Here is a 16,676-nt window from a genome sequence, read left to right on the forward strand (position 1 = left end):
GGTTGGATTGAATGTTTCATATACTCATTGATAAAATATAAATTGATGGAATGTTTTATACATTTCTTTGCTCTAAAATTATCATATCTGGGTGACCAGAGATCAGAATATAAAGAACAGAAAATAAAAAATAAATACTCTATTATCACAACTAAAACACTTTTGTTATTTGCTCCCTCTTTTTCTGTCCATCTCAGATGGCCTTAATCTCTGCATTGATCTTTATGAGTTTAGAACTAAATGCAAATACTTTGTGTATCTGTCTTCTGCTTCTGAGATGGCTAGTGCAATTGAGCAGTTGTCCTCTCTTTCTGATACTTCATGCTTATCCTGGCTCTCTTTTCCTTTAGAGTCAGACCAAAAGGGGGTGATATAAAATTAATTGTGGGTAGTAAAACGAGAAGTAGGAATGGCATTGTAAAACCTGTTTACCTCCATGACTACCTGCTCGAAAAATTACCTCATTTCTTGAAAGATCAGTTTCTCTAATTATAAAATGTGGATAACATTCACAATCTCGATCTCAAAGGAATGTGAAATCTACAACTTCTTAATTCACAGAGGAACAACTACTTTTCTGAAAATTAAAGTTAAAGGATAAGGGCAACTATGTGACTCAGTGGATAGAGTCAGACCTAGAGATGAGAGGTCCTGGGTGTGACCCTGAGAGTGATTTATGCTGTTATATATATGAAAATTATATACGGAAAGTACTTTGCAAACCTTAAAGGACAATGCCACTGTATGCTTTTATTTCATTCATAGACTCAGAATTCTCTTCTTCACAACTCATAAAAACAGGGAAACTTGTATCAGGTTCTGGCAGGGGTACTATTTACAGAAAGGGAAACAGAGTTCAGAAGAATTGAAATGCAAAAAAAGGAGTAAGCTGACCTTCTGAGGCTAAATTGTTGAATATTAAGTCAGAGAACCTAGAATCATATCCTTTGTGACCTTAGAAAACTCATTTTCTATTTCTGTACTTCATTTTTTCATCTATGAATTGACAATAAATTATATGTATGTATGTATATAATTATTTGGATGAGTATAAAATATACATGTGGGTATGTTACATATAGCATGTGTTTATACATATGTTTATATACTCAGACATTTCTACAGATAGCCTGCATTTGATACTTAAGAGAAATATCTAAGAGGAATCATTTTTTTATGTCTATTATCCCATATATAAGATGAGGAAACAGGTGTAGCAAGTAACATTGAGTGGTGTTGAATAAGAGGACACCTAATGCTCATTGATACTTTGACTTACATTATATTTTTTGATGATTAAAATTTGGTTCTGAAAGCTAGGTGGATAAAGTACACTAAATCACGGCCAACATTGTCAGTAATGGATGAAGTAAAAGAGACAAAAAATTGTGTATATTTGTGTTTTTGTATATGGGCATGTGAAAGACAGACAGACAGACAGAAATAGAGAGACAAAGACACATATAGACAGAAACAGAGAAGTTACATAATGGTTTATAGTTTAAAATATTATTGCTGCCTACTCTGTGTGACCTTCATGACATCACATTTTATTACATATAAAATAGGGATCTTATTCTAGAAAATTGTTAACTTTTTCTAGCCCATAATCTTTATAAAATAATGATTGTCATTATGGCACTTTAGGTTTTACAACAGTCCTTTCATCATAGAAATTATGTAAGTTTGTTTAAATATCAGTATTTTATAGACGTATATAAAGTGTGACATAATTTATAAGGGATCCCATTAATGGTAAATGATGGCACTTAGACTCATTGCTGGATCTTCTAGTTCCAAGTCAAAATCTTTGTTTACTATATGTTGATGTAATATAATTTGAAGAATCACTAAGAGGTTGCAGCACTTATAACCTATACTATATTGAAACATTTCACTCTGTTGCTTGAGAGGAAGAATACAAGTGTTATTAGGTTAGATGTCCCTGAATCAGCTGAGAAATGAATGAAATGATCAATCCCCTAAAAAGACATTAAAAGATTGAAATAAAAATGAAGTTAGTGACCCTGGATGGTGTTGGATTGTAAAGGATAATTTAGGTTTAAGTGTTTCCAGAGTCCCTGACAATTTTTTAGATTTAGATTTGATTGTTTTGAAATTGTATTTAGAATATTTTTCCATGGTTACATGATTCATGATTTTTTCTACTCCTCTTCCCTTACCCCTCCAGGAGCTGACAAGCAATTCCACAAGGTTATGCCTGTATCATTGTTCAAATCCTATTTTGATGTTATTCATATTTGCGGTAGTGATCTTTTAACATCAAAACCCTAATCATATCCCCATCAAACCATGTGATTGATCATATGTTTTTCTTCTGCATTTCTATCCCCACAGTTCTTTCTCTAGATGTGAATAGCATTCTTTCTCATAAGTTCCTTGGGATTGTCCTGGATCATTGTATTGAAGCTAGTAGAAACGTCTATTACAATTGATTGTTCCATAATTTATCAGTCTTGGTGTACAATGTTCTCCTGGTTCTGCTCCTTTCTCTCTGCATCAATTTTTGAAAGTCTTTCCAGTTCACATAGAAAGCCTCCAGTTCATTATTCCTTTCAGCACAATCATATGCCACAATTTCACTCTGTAGCTCCATAACAATCATATACCACAATTTGTTCAGTCATTCCTCAGTCGATGGACATCCTCTCATTTTCCAATTTTTTGCTACCACAAAGAGTGTGGCTATACATATTTTTGTAAAAGTACTTTTCCTCATTAACTCTTTGGAATACAAACCCAGCAGTAGTATGGCTGGATCAAAGGGCAGGCAGTCTTTTAAAACCGTTTGCACATAATTCCAAATTACCTTCCAGAATGGTTGTATCAGTTCATAACTCCACCAGCAGAGTATTAGTAACCCATTTTTGCCACATCCCCTCCAACATTTATCACTTTCCTTTTGCTGCCATATTTGCCAGTCTGTTAGGTGTGAAGTGATAACTCTGTCCCCTTTGAAGTGCTTTGTTTTTGATTGGTATGGAAGGGTTTTTATAGAGGAATCTACTTTTGCTGCTTCTAAGCTCCCCATCTTGACCCCTAACATTTATTTTAACTAAATCCATTGACTTCTTCAATACTTTTTTTGGATTTATGGTCAGTTGTGAAGTCTGGAGTGAAAGCCCACTCTGCTACTCTCTTTACAATATGAAACATTGTCAGAAAATAATGAATGAGGGGGGCAACTGGGTGGCTCAGGGATCTGAGAGCCAGGCCTAGAGATGGGAGGTTGTAGGTTCAAATTTGGTCTCAGACACTTCCTAGCTGTGTGACCCTGAGCAAGTCACTTAACTCCCATTGCTTAGGCCTTATAGCTCTTTTGCCTTGGAGCCAATACACAGAATTGACTCCAAAATGGAAGGTATGGGCTTAAAAAAAGTGAAAATAATGAATGAAAAATGTACAGGTTGACAAGGGGGAAGGTTTCTTTATTTCATTGCTCTGCCGTTGTTATTTTTGTTGTTCTCCTCCTTCCTCAGTTGTGGATCAAAAACAAAAAATCAAACCAGTCACTTGACTTGTACCCAGAGAGACTCTCTAAGAGGGATAGGACCACAAACAATGAAGAAATGATGGAATCTCATTTGGATAGTCAAGTATAAAAATGACTTAGATACAAGCCACCAGATTTTAATAGTAAAATATGGAAATAAAATAAAAAAATATTGGGTACATATGTGGTGGTGGAATTGACTTTAGCAAAAGGTAGTAGGGATAGTAGAAAGGAGAATTGGTTTGGAATTACAGGACCTGAACTAAAACCCTACCACTAATACTAATTACTTGTGTGACATTGGTCATTTCATTTTACTTCCCTGGACCTCGGTTTCCTTCTCTATAGAATGAGAAGATCTGAGCAGATGACCTTTGAGGTCTCTTAAAGATTGACAGATATTCCAAAGTCCAAAATTCCACTTAATTTTGCGTGTTAACTGCTCAGATTGCCAATTTTCTAAGAATGTTTTAAACATTGGAATGAATTCTGTAATAAGGGAATAAAGCAAGTGTATGGGGTTTGTGGGTCAGTAGGTAGGAAAGGAGGGTGTAATAGTGGAGGTAGTAAATTGAGGTGGTAGGAGAGATGTAAGGGAATGGCTGAGTTTAGGGAAATATAGGTCCATAAAGTATAATGAGCGGCAAGGGAAGAGGATGAGGTAGTTGGGCAAGCAGCTGGAACAGGGAGACACAGACTGGGGACACAGGCTTGAGACAGAGGACACTGAAGGGAGACAGGCTGAACCCTTCCAGGTAGGAAGGGCACTTCTACAGACAAAAGGTTAGGGCCAGCCAGAAATGGTTTGAAACTAACTAGAGGGCTTTCTAGTCAGTTTCTCAAAGAAAGAGTCCCCAGGCTCTTCCCTGTCTGTGAAATAGAAGGGCTTCTCAGAGGAAGTATAGAGATCACCACTTCCTCCAAGATGGACACCTCCAGCTCCCCTCAGGACTCAAAGAGAAACTATTCCTTTCTCTCCTTATCCCTCTTTTATCATTCAACCAAAGATTTAGCAGAAGGTTTGATCAAATGACAACAGGGTTTATTAAGTTTCAGGGTTGATTATAAAGGACAGAGGGATACAAGGTTTCTCTAACAACCACCTAGAGAGAAGCTTCAGGTGGGGGAGGGACACAGCAATGTGAGACTGAGAAAAGGCCTGCCCTCACTCAGTCCTGGGAGGTTTTGTTGCCTTTAAGGTTAGGAAGTTACACACAATGAATCAGGAGATAATTTGTATCAAGGGTAAGCCCTACTTGACTATGGAGAAAACCTAAGTCTTCAAAGTTTGATTGCTACCACCCAAATCTACCCTTCTCCCAAAATCCACAGGAAATCAGGAAGGGCAATGGTGATAATTCTATCCACATCTAGAGGAATTAGCTAAGCTACAAAATCTCAAGAGGAAAGGCACAGAATCAAGGAATCAAGGCCAGGTTTGAGCCCCAAGACCTAGCTCAGTTGACCCTTCTGCTCTGACCACGCCTCCAGGATCAACTCCTCTAGTGAGGGTTCTAAAGACTCTCAACTGCCAGAAATTCTGCAGTTAGCCTTTTGCAGGGTTGTTTGTACCTCTGCACTACAATTCTTAAATTTATTTTTATTGTTGTCAAATATATATAAAAACATATTTGTCAAATACATGTATGTAATGAGCTAAATATGCAAATATGTGTGTATACACAAATGTAAATACATTTGCACATATAAACAAATGTAAATATAATAAACATAGGTACAGTCACAATCTACAATATGTACAAAGATATATCACATAAAAGATAATTATATTTTATATATAATGAGATGTATATGTGTGTGTTATCTATTTCCCTTTATTAGAGATAACATAAGTCTCCATCCAACACAGTCCCTGTCTTTGATGTCCAGTAATGTATTTCTTTTTTTCTAAAAACATCATTTTTTCTGTATTCCTCTCATAGGTTAATATATGTACAAGTGGAAGAGTCTTCAGAGAACCCCTAAAATAAACATGTCATTTTAATGTAAACAGAGTGAGACCTGGAAAAGAGATATAACTTCCCCAAATTGACCTATGGTAAGTACTATAGTCAGAATTTACTTCTCCAATTAATTTTTACTTCAAATCCAGTACAAGCCAACTGGCAATGCTACACCCTCATTATTTATTTATTTTTTTATTTATTAAATTTGGCAAAAATCATTTTAGCCTCCAGAGATTTCTTATGAGAAAAAATTTAAAGTGTCAATAGTAACAAGTACTTATTTTTACAGACAATGACCCTCTTCATGCAATGATCATCTCGACAACCAATAAATACATGGAGAATAAAAGGAATGTGACAGAATTTATTCTCTTTGGGCTTACCCAGGACCCTAGTTTGGAGAAAATTGTTTTTGTCATGTTTTTTGCCATCTACATTATAACTCTGGTGGGTAACATGCTTATTGTGATCACCATTATTTCCAGCCAAACTTTGGGTTCACCTATGTATTTCTTTCTTGCCTTCTTATCCTTTATAGATGCCTGCTATTCCTCTGTTACAGCCCCCAAAATAATCATCAATTCAGTGTCTATGAGAAAAACTATCTCATATGAAGGCTGCATGATCCAGCTCTTTTCAGAACATTTGTTTGGGGGATCAGAAATCATATTGCTTACAGTTATGGCCTATGACCGCTATGTGGCCATCTGCAAGCCTCTTCACTATATGACTATCATGAATCGCCGTATGTGTATCCTCCTTGTCCTGGTGGCCTGGGCAGGAGGCTTCCTTCACGCCCTGATCCAGCTACTCTTTACCTTCAAGTTGCCCTTCTGTGGCCCCAATGTTGTTGATCACTTCATGTGTGACTTATATCCATTGCTTAAACTGGCCTGCACAGATACTCATGTCCTGGCTCTGCTGGTGGCTGCCAACAGTGGATTCATTTGCATGCTAAACTTCCTGATGTTGCTTGTTTCCTATGTAGTTATCCTGCTGTCTCTGAAGTCCCATAGTGCTGAGGGACGCCGTAAAGCTCTATCTACCTGTGGCTCTCACATCACTGTGGTTATTCTATTTTTCGTGCCCTGTATTTTCATGTACATGCGCCCTCTGACTTTCTTCCCTATTGACAAAACCGTAGCTGTATTTTATACTCTCATTACCCCCATGTTAAATCCTTTAATCTATACTCTTAGGAACAAGGAGGTCAAAAATGCCATGAGAAAGCTCTGGAAGAGAAGGGTGACATCTGACAACTAATAAACATTCTGGCATGAAATAAAATTGTAGATATGAATGGAAGAGATAAAAAGGGAGCCCTCTTACTGATAGCAGAGAAGTGATCAGTAAAATGAATAGTGAATAGCATGCAATCATTTTATTAAATGTTTATAATATTTCAAGACATTGTGCTAAACACTGAGGAGAGAAAGGGTAGGGGTAGGTAGGCAATGGCAAAGCATTCCCTACTCTCAGGAAACATTCTAATGGGGAATATGTTATGTAAAATTTTAGGTACATAAAAGATATATGTATAGAGTAGATGGATTTAATATGAAAAGGAGTCATCACTAGCAGGAACTGGTGGTGATAAAGAGTATAGTGTGATGGGGAAAGAGTAGGTATCCTGAAGAAAATTAGCTTTTTAAAAAAGTGTTTAAGGAAATCAGAAAATGGGAAAGTCAGAGGTGAAGAATCCTGGGAGAAATGGTAGAGTCATAGTTGAGATATCACTAAGAGGTCAGTATAGTTGAATTGGAGAGAATATATAGGGGAGTAAGATATAGGAATGTTTGAAAATAAGCAACATGCCAGGTTATGAAGACCTTCAATTTCCAAACATTCCAAAAATGTATATCCTACTGTGGCTCCTTGAGGAGAGGGACAAAAAAATCAGAGCTATACTTCTGAAACATCTTAGCAACAGAATGGAGGATGGGTTGGAATTAAGTTAAGGAGACAAATAAAATGACATTTGCAAATCAGCAATACCATCATTAGGCCTATATATAAGAGAAAAAAGATAAATACATACATGTATATATAATATATATTTCTATTATCTCTTATTGGAGTAGCAAAGAACTGAAAATTAAGGACAGCATCTATCAGTTGAAGAATGAAAGAATAAAGGGTATATAAGAATATGATGGAATATTATCATATCATAAGAAATGACAAAAGGGGTGGTTTCACAGGAAGTCATATAAAGTGAAGGGAGCAACATAACCAAGAGAAACAAAATAACAAAATCACTGTGAAGATAAACAACTTCAAAAGACTTAAGAATTCTGATCAAAATAAGAATCAACTATGATTCTAGAAGAATGATGATGATGATGGTGATGGTAGTAATAATAAAAAAATTTGATGACAAATTTCTATAATTCATATAATGTTTTAAAGTTTGTGAAGCACTTCACATTTGTTAATTCATTTGATCTTCACATGTAAGGTAGGTACCATATTTATTCTGATTTATAGATGATGAAATTGATGCTGAGAGGTTAAAAGGTTTGACCAGGTGTGGGAAGCCAATAAGAGAAGTAGCCTCAAATAGATAAAAATCTGAGACTCTTATTTTGAACCCTTTTATGATCCATAACTCTTCTTATTGAAAAACATTATAGCCTTATTGGAAAACTTTAAATTCCTAGCAAACCAGCAGTTAAGAGGTTAACAATTTGTCTCCAAGACTAAAGACAGAAATTAAACAAAAAGCTGCCTGGGCTCTGAATCTATTTCTAGACAAGTCAAGGTCAAAACTGGACAAAATTTAGACAAAACTTCCTCCAGAGGGGGCTATTCACCCCTGAGAAAATATTCTCAGACATAGCTTACTGATAAGAATCCAGCGAATATCCAGCCTTGGCCTTGTTCTATTTTGAAGCCAATGAGATTTTTTGTGTTTTGATATGACATAATTTGTAATTTCTGTGCAAATGTGAAGTTCTGGGGTTCTTTTGTATGAAATCAGTCTTGAAATATATATATATATAATAAACTCCATGCTGCTGGAGACAGAGCTGGAAGCATGAGATGAAAGATCTTCTGTGACTGTTTCTTTCTTATCAACTAAGCCATCCTTATAAGACTATCGGGAGATGATAAATAGATTTTGACAACCAGGATTGCACAGTTAGTATCTATACAAGATTGGAAATCAGGACTTTCTGATTCCTAGTCCCTCTGTCAACTACATGTTACCTGCATCATGGTGAAGTGATAAAACATAAGTGAAGAATTCAGAGATACTACAGATATATATAGTGGATGTGTGAGCATATGTCCACACGTGAGCAGATATGTATACATATACATGTTTTCATATACATTGNGCATGAAATGAGTCTTGAAATATATATAATAAACTCCATGCTGCTGGAGACAGAGCTGGAAGCATGAGATGAAAGATCTTCTGTGACTGTTTCTTTCTTATCAACTAAGCCATCCTTATAAGACTATCGGGAGATGATAAATAGATTTTGACAACCAGGATTGCACAGTTAGTATCTATACAAGATTGGAAATCAGGACTTTCTGATTCCTAGTCCCTCTGTCAACTACATGTTACCTGCATCATGGTGAAGTGATAAAACATAAGTGAAGAATTCAGAGATACTACAGATATATATAGTGGATGTGTGAGCATATGTCCACACGTGAGCAGATATGTATACATATACATGTTTTCATATACATTGTTATGGATACCAATAATGCAAAATCTTTTCTATTTTATTTTATTGCAAAGGATTTATTTTTTGCTTACTTTAATAATAGGGAGATGCTAAAGAGATAAAAATAGAGATTTTATTTTTTGTAAAAATAAAACAATTTTTAAAGGAATTTTATAGAAGTAGTCCAAATAATTTGTGATTACCGTGAAGCTATAAGACAGAATAAGATGTTATTTAGTTAGGAAGAACAAGATTTGGCATTAATTTTGATATGGGGGTTGAATCAGAGTGTGAGCTAAGGGTAATGCATAGGTGAATCTTTATGATTGGGAGCTTGAAATTTCAGGGATGTTTGAAACAGGGAGGGTTTGAGAGGAAAGAAAATAATTTTATTTAGAATGTATTGAGTTTGCCTATAAGACATACAGTTGGAGATATATGACTAAAGCTCATTAGTGAGAAGTTAGAGCTAAAGCTTTGGGAATCATTTGCATAGGTAGGTTAATTAAAGCACTGAGTTGAAAAGATTACTAAATGAGAAAGTATAGAATGAAGATGATTGGGAGATGAAATTGGGAGACACATCTGTCTCTTTGTATTCCTTTGAACCCCTAAATTTCTTCAGTGTTCATCTTAAACATCTCCTACATAAATCCTTCTGTTATTCTCCTGGATGTATGTATTTTCTTTTCTTTTTTTTTAAACACCTTCTGTCTTAGTATCAGTTCTAAAAAGTGACTTGCCTATGTCACATAGCTAGGAAATGTCTGAAGACAGATGTCAACCTAGGTCCTCCAGACTAGGCCTGATACTCTTTCCACTGTGTTACTTAGTTGACTCCAGATGAGTTAATGAATTTTTCCTGAAATTCTGTTGTATGCACTTTGTATCTATTTCATGCCTCTCTTTATGTGTGTATATATTGTTTACCTAAGATAGAAAGGAAGATTATTAAGAACAGAGAGGATTTCATTGTTTTATTTATATCCATTGAGACATAAATACAGAGTTCTTGGCATAAAACAGGTCATGACTAATAATATATAAATGCTTGTTAAATAATTGATAACTTTAAAACTTTTATTGGATTTTTTTAGTTGAATCACTTTATAATAATCTTTTCCTTTAATGAACTATCCTTTATGATGAAAAGAATCAATTAGGAGGAGGAAGAGGAAGAATAGGAGAACTACTAGAATAGGACAATATATCCATATATGTACGCATATATACATATAGACAGTTATGTACATATATGCAATTATGTCTGTGTATCCTGATAATGGTTGATATAGATAGATAGATAGATAGATAGATAGAGAGAGAGAGAGAGAGAGAGAGAGAGAGAGAGAGAGAGAGAGAGAGAGAGAGGGCGAGGGGGAGAAAAAGAAACTCTTTCCTCCATTAGAATAGAATCTCTTAGGATAGGCATTATTTTTCATTTTTCTCTGTACTTTCAGTACTTGGAAAACTTCCTGGCATAATAAGCATTTTATAAACACTTGGTTGAATGATTGATTAATCTAGTCTAATTCCATCTTTACTGCCAAAATACATTTATTACAAATGCAAAAATTCTTGGTTATGGATCTAGAAATCAATACATACATTTCAAACCATGTTTATTATGTCATATTATCACGCCATCCTATGAGTCTACTGACTTAAAAATTCATATCTTAGGCTACCAATGAACTTACCAGGTTTTATTTTTTCCCTATGGCCTTACCTATTCTAGCAAGAAATCTTTCATAAACCTGTCCACATCTTTCCTTTACAAGAGTTTACAAGAGATAGTAAGCATTGATAAAATTAAAAAAGAATATGTCAAAAATCATAGAAGGATTGTTTTTTTGAAAATATGAATTGACCACCATTTTGTTGTAGGTAGCACTATGAACTACAGATTAAATTTTAGGCATATCTTGATATTTTTCTTCTGTCATTCATATTGATCAAATAAGCAAAAATAACATTTTTCTGAATGAACAAAAAACAGACATATTCAGAATGCTGAATAACTCACTGGAAAATATTTATAACTTAGTGAAAGCTATGAAATATGAAGTGGCATTATAAATATATTTTAGATCCATTGTTTGTATAGTTCACCTTCAGGTAAAATAAATCTATCCTACTTCTTTTTCTATTCTTCATTTGCAATGTTCAATTTCCCAACTCTGTGCCTTTATACTATCTGAATACACACACACAAACATATATAATGTATCTCTTTTTTTCTTTCATTTTTGGTGTGTGGGTCTATTTCTTTGTTTATTAATGTCTGTGTCTCCCGATAGAATAGAAGCTCCTTGAGAACAGGCACAATTTTTGATGTTCTTTGAATCTCTGGTATAAAGAAAGCTTCCTCAATCAGTAAACAGTTAATAAACCAGTTTTTGAATATTGATTGATCTAGTTTTTTGTTGTTGTTCAGTTCTTTAGTCATGTCCACATCTTTATAACCCCATGAACCATAGCACAACAGGCCCTTTTATCCTTCAGTATCTCTAGATACATGTTAGTTGTTTTCTTAAGACTATGACATCTTAAGACATCTCATCCTCTACTGCCCCCCTCTCCTTTTGCCATCAGTCTCTCCCAACATCACATTTTTTTTTCCTATGAGTCTTGTCTTCTTATGTGACCAAGGTATTTAGTCTTCAACTGTAGTATTAGGGTCTGAAATTAATTGAAGTTTTGACTGATTTGATCTCTTTGGTCTCCAAAGGAATCTCAAAAGTTTTCTCTAGCAGGACAATTTGAAGTCATTGATTCTGTAACACTCAGCTATCCTTATGTCCCAGCTCTTGTTTTCATACACTATCACTGGGAAAGCAAAACATAACAAAAACAAACAAACAAAAATGTAGCTTTAACTCTATGGACCTTGTCTTAGTTCCATTCCATCATTTATAGGATGAGGAAAATTTAGATTAAATAACTTGTTCAGTTTACTGAGGCTATATTGGAACACAGGTATCCTGGCCGTAAAGCTAACACTCTCTCCCTCATACCATATTCCTTCTATACTTAATCCAATGCCATTCTCTTTATTGGTATAAATGTATGCAATATATTTCTAGGGTAAGGGTTATCAGCCCTTTATGATACTTCTCTTTAAGGCAGAGCAGTTTCATACTGAAAGAGGAAGAGAAAATGATTTTATATAAGGAGAAAGTAGTTAAATCAACTGGCAAGAATATACAATATTATCTCACTCATAGATGACTAAATTGATATTGGAAAAGAGAAAGAAAAGTACTGACATCTGGGGAAATTAAGGATCAGGTATGAACCCTTATTTCCATATTTGTAAAATGAGAGTAATAGCCATTTTGCTATTCATATCATGGGGCATCTGTGAGGAAAGTATTGTAAAAATGTTTAAAAATATACACGAGTTATAATTTTGCCTATAAATCATAAAGCTCAACCATTTATTTTATCATCTCACATTTCATGTAACTTTCAAAAGACATTTTGTTTAAAATTTATTATTTTGTGAAATTCATTTCTCATTTGAAGACATACTTTTTTCCCAGAGTTTCCTCATGGCATTTTTCACCTCTGCATTTCTCAGTGTATAGATCAGGGGATGTAACATGGGGGCTACCAGAGTATAAAATACTGTCACAGCTTTATCTATGGGTAGAATTACCACAGGCCTCAAGTACACAAATATACAAGGCACAAAAAATAGGATAACAACAGTGATGTGAGACACACAAGTCGAGAGGGCTTTGCGTCTGCTTTCCCGACTGTGAGTTTTCAAAGAATTAAAGATGACAGCATAGGAAGCCATCAATAGGAGAAAGTTTAAAAGACAGATGAGGCCACTATTTGCTGCAACAAAGAGGCCAAGATTATGGGTGTCCATGCAGACAAGTTTGAGTAAAGGGTTCAAATCACACATGAAGTGATCTATGACATTGGGCCCACAGAATGGCAACCAGACTGTGAAGAGAAGCTGTATTATTGCATGGAGAAAGCCTCCAGCCCATGCTACCCCCACAAGGAGACCACAGAGCCTCTGGCTCATGATTGTAGTATAGTGCAGAGGCTTGCAGATGGCTACATAACGGTCATAGGCCATGACTGTTAGCAAGATGATCTCAGCACCACCAAAGAAATGTTCTGCAAAGAGTTGAGTCATACATCCATTAAAAGATATGATTTTCTTTTCATATAATGAGTCAACTATCAGTTTGGGGGCCATGGAAGAAGAACAAAGACCATCTATTATGGACAGGAAAGACAGAAAGAAGTACATGGGAGAGTTCAGAGCTTGGCTGGTTGTGACAGTAACAATAATAAGCAAGTTACCCACCAAAGTTACCAAGTAAATTAGTAAGAACACCACAAATATAATTTTCTGCATCTCTGGATTCTGTGTGAGGCCCAGGAGAATGAATTCAGTCACATTGTTTCCATTCTCCATCTATATTGTTGAAATAAAATGGGAGAAAGGGGATGGGGAGCTGCTTTACCTGCAAAGAAGATCACAGAATTGTAAGGGGTTGTCCAAAAATTCTGATCAGATGATCAACCTACCTCTTTTTGAAAATTTTGAAACTCCTCCAGTGATTCATTTGTTCAAAAATTCAATTTGTATTTCTTTAAAATATTCTTTTTTTCACATCACCATGCTGGAACTAGACATTTGACAAGCTTTCATGTTTTATTGGTTACCTATTTGAGCATTCCATCGCCTTGCTGGTAGACAGGCCCTGGAATTCTGGGCTGTCAGAGGAAGTAGGGGTCTCAAAAGATTATTGATGAGAATCTTTCTGGGACCTTGACTTTTTCTGTAAGTAAAAATGACACTAATGATTCTGAGAATCAACCCATCCTTTCTGTTATCCATCTAAGATAACTTTTTTCTTTAAAATATTTGTAATCAACAATCTTATTAAACAACATTTTCAGGGGGAGCTATGGACCTCTAACTATTCTAATTATAAATTATAAAATCACAATTTAGAAGTTCCTCTGTTCCAGAAATGCCCAAATGAGAAACATATATACTTTACATATGAGAAAACTGAGGACAAAAGATTTTAAAGGTTTTATGATGGCATTGCATGTATCCAGTGAGTGGTAGAGCTCAGATTTAAATTCAAATCCTTTAACTCTAAAGCCAACCCTCTTCCAACTTCACCACAATTCATGTTCTTTCTATCATCCAATAGCACTGCCTTTTAAAATTCTGATGTTTAATGATCCTTTTTCAGTTTGTCTATCCTCCTTTTCTCCCCCCTGTAGTCCACCTCCTTTGGATCTTCATAGCTTCTCTTCTAAGTACTGGGAACTTTTTCTCAGTACATTGTTCTATCTGTTGAATCCTTTAATCTTCTGATATTATTCAATTTTGAGCATTATTTTAAAGGGTTCTCTCCAAATGTATATGTGTGTATCTATCTAGCTCTCTCTATATATAAATATTTTCATCTACATATCAATATCTACATATCTCTATCACTCTATCTATATATCTCTATTTTCATATTTACCCAATGTCCTAAGCTGATTTTTGTTATGTAAATTCTGAACTCACACTTTAAGGAAATAATCCTTGATGATAAGAGGAAACTTTATTCACACAAGCTGCCCATGATGAATAATGCTATCTAATAGCTGACTCATCTCTAACCTACAGAGTGGCCCAGGATTTAGAGCCTATTCTGCCTAATTATAGGTATATCAAAGCACATAGATAAAGCAGTGTTTCTATGAAATTCAGGAATGCATCAACAACCCAGTGAGAGAATAGCATTTTAAGATAAAGAGTTTAATGATAATAAGTTCTGTGGATAACAAAGAAATAGTCAACTAGTATAAATAGAAATACTGCTAAAAAACTTACCTTGATTCTATTTTAAAATGATGACACCCATCAATGGAGAATTTTCCATGATATTATTTTTGTGTAATAGGAACCTTCTGTTTTGAAAGATATAATGATGGACTTAGGAGAGAATGTCAGGATGACACAACTATCAATCAGCCATTGTTTTCTTATGATCAAAGGACTTACTGTTGGAAGGAACAAAAGAAATTTTCTAGATATTTTTTATGATTGGACAAAATGAGGAACAGAGATAATTATTTTCCTCATTTCATGCAGGTCAGACTCAGAATTTGAACATGTCTACTGATTATAAATCCAGTACTATTTCTATACTATGAAAGCTAGAACACTAAGTTCTTTCCCTCAGTAACTACAGCTGTAGAAAAACCTAGAGCAATAAGGAGAGATCATTAATCTTCTCCATTATTTGACTTTGTGATCTAAAGAAAAGTGATAGACTCTGGACTTGGACTTTCTCCAAGTGGCTCCCTTTTATCCATATATGTATCCTCTGATCCTGTTCTTAAATAGTCAATGAGAAGACAATTTCTCCCAAGTCAACAATGTGACTTAAAGAAAATCTCAAAGTTCAGGAACTATTTTTTATAACTATTGCTCTACCCTCAGAGGAATTAATTATCTCTCATATTTAGGAGATCTTATTTAGTCGATGTGTTTGGTAACACCTGCATTTTTGTATAATTGGCTACTTGTTTTGTATTTGGAATCCAATCCGTGCCCATTAATTTGTAAGTTCCTAGCTCACTAAGAATGCTGAATCCAATATGAAAAAGAAATAGAATGAGTCACATCATTCTATAGTCTTTTCATGGTAACTAAGTTCACAAAGGATTTGTCATATCAGTTTTCCATATTTTTTGTAAATTTATCGGGTTTTTGAATATTCAGTTTTGTCCCTAACTTTTTGTAGCCTAAAACCATGTCTCCTGGACTACTGAGTCATCCTAAAACTTCTCTCACTTCTTGATGCCTGTATGAGATAGCTTACCAGTCTTGTACCCTGATTACATTATAATATTCATCCACCAGGCCTGTCCTCACTCTCCCATTAAAGTGCTCCTTATGTATCCTTTATTATGTGAAGGTATAGAGGTCATCCTCCCCTCATTATTTTCCATCCTTTTTGTTGCTTTTCTATACATTAAAACCATGACACTACACTGGAACTTTAATTATCCTTTCCCCTATTCTTCTACAGAGATTACATACAGAACTTTCTGAAAGCAACTCATAAACACCCAAACTATTTGTTTATTCTGGAGATACATTTGTCCATTTTAATAATAGGATGTTAGTTAATAGTGATCTCCTAAGACTCTGGAAACTGAAAATCAAATAGCCTTGGGGTTGCCAATAGTATCCAGAAGCTAGTATCACTTCAACAATCAACATTAGAAAACTGGATTACATCCCTCTCTTAGTCTATGGCTTGATAAAATAATGGGCTCTGACTACTTGAAATCTAAGGTCCTTTTCATCTCTTGTAGTGTATGATCCATATTTCTTTCCAGTTCTACTTTATTGTTCTATTCTTTATTATCACATAGATTTCCATAAATCTGTTCACCTATTTTCATAAAAAAGATAACTTTGTGTAATGTATTTAATTACATCTCAATCACTACCTAAATGAATCACTA

General features: G+C 34.9%; 2 protein-coding genes across 2 annotated transcripts; one reads left to right on the plus strand and one right to left on the minus strand.

Moving 5' to 3' along the window:
* Positions 1-5,790: 5,790 nt before the first annotated feature.
* Positions 5,791-6,744, plus strand: LOC123252166 (olfactory receptor 4C12-like). Its single transcript, XM_044681557.1, has one exon. It carries the CDS (start codon positions 5,791-5,793, stop codon positions 6,742-6,744), a length of 954 nt encoding a protein of 317 aa, XP_044537492.1.
* Positions 6,745-12,675: 5,931 nt separating this feature from the next.
* Positions 12,676-13,605, minus strand: LOC123252881 (olfactory receptor 4C12-like). Its single transcript, XM_044682112.1, has one exon. It carries the CDS (start codon positions 13,603-13,605, stop codon positions 12,676-12,678), a length of 930 nt encoding a protein of 309 aa, XP_044538047.1.
* Positions 13,606-16,676: the final 3,071 nt, after the last annotated feature.

This window comes from Gracilinanus agilis, chromosome 6, assembly GCF_016433145.1.
Source record: "Gracilinanus agilis isolate LMUSP501 chromosome 6, AgileGrace, whole genome shotgun sequence".
Classification (NCBI taxonomy): domain Eukaryota; kingdom Metazoa; phylum Chordata; class Mammalia; order Didelphimorphia; family Didelphidae; genus Gracilinanus; species Gracilinanus agilis.

Excerpts from the sequence above, each read along its gene's own strand:
- LOC123252166 (XM_044681557.1), top strand. The coding sequence starts at position 5,791 with ATGATCATCTCGACAACCAATAAATACATGGAGAATAAAAGGAATGTG.
- LOC123252881 (XM_044682112.1), bottom strand. The coding sequence starts at position 13,605 with ATGGAGAATGGAAACAATGTGACTGAATTCATTCTCCTGGGCCTCACA.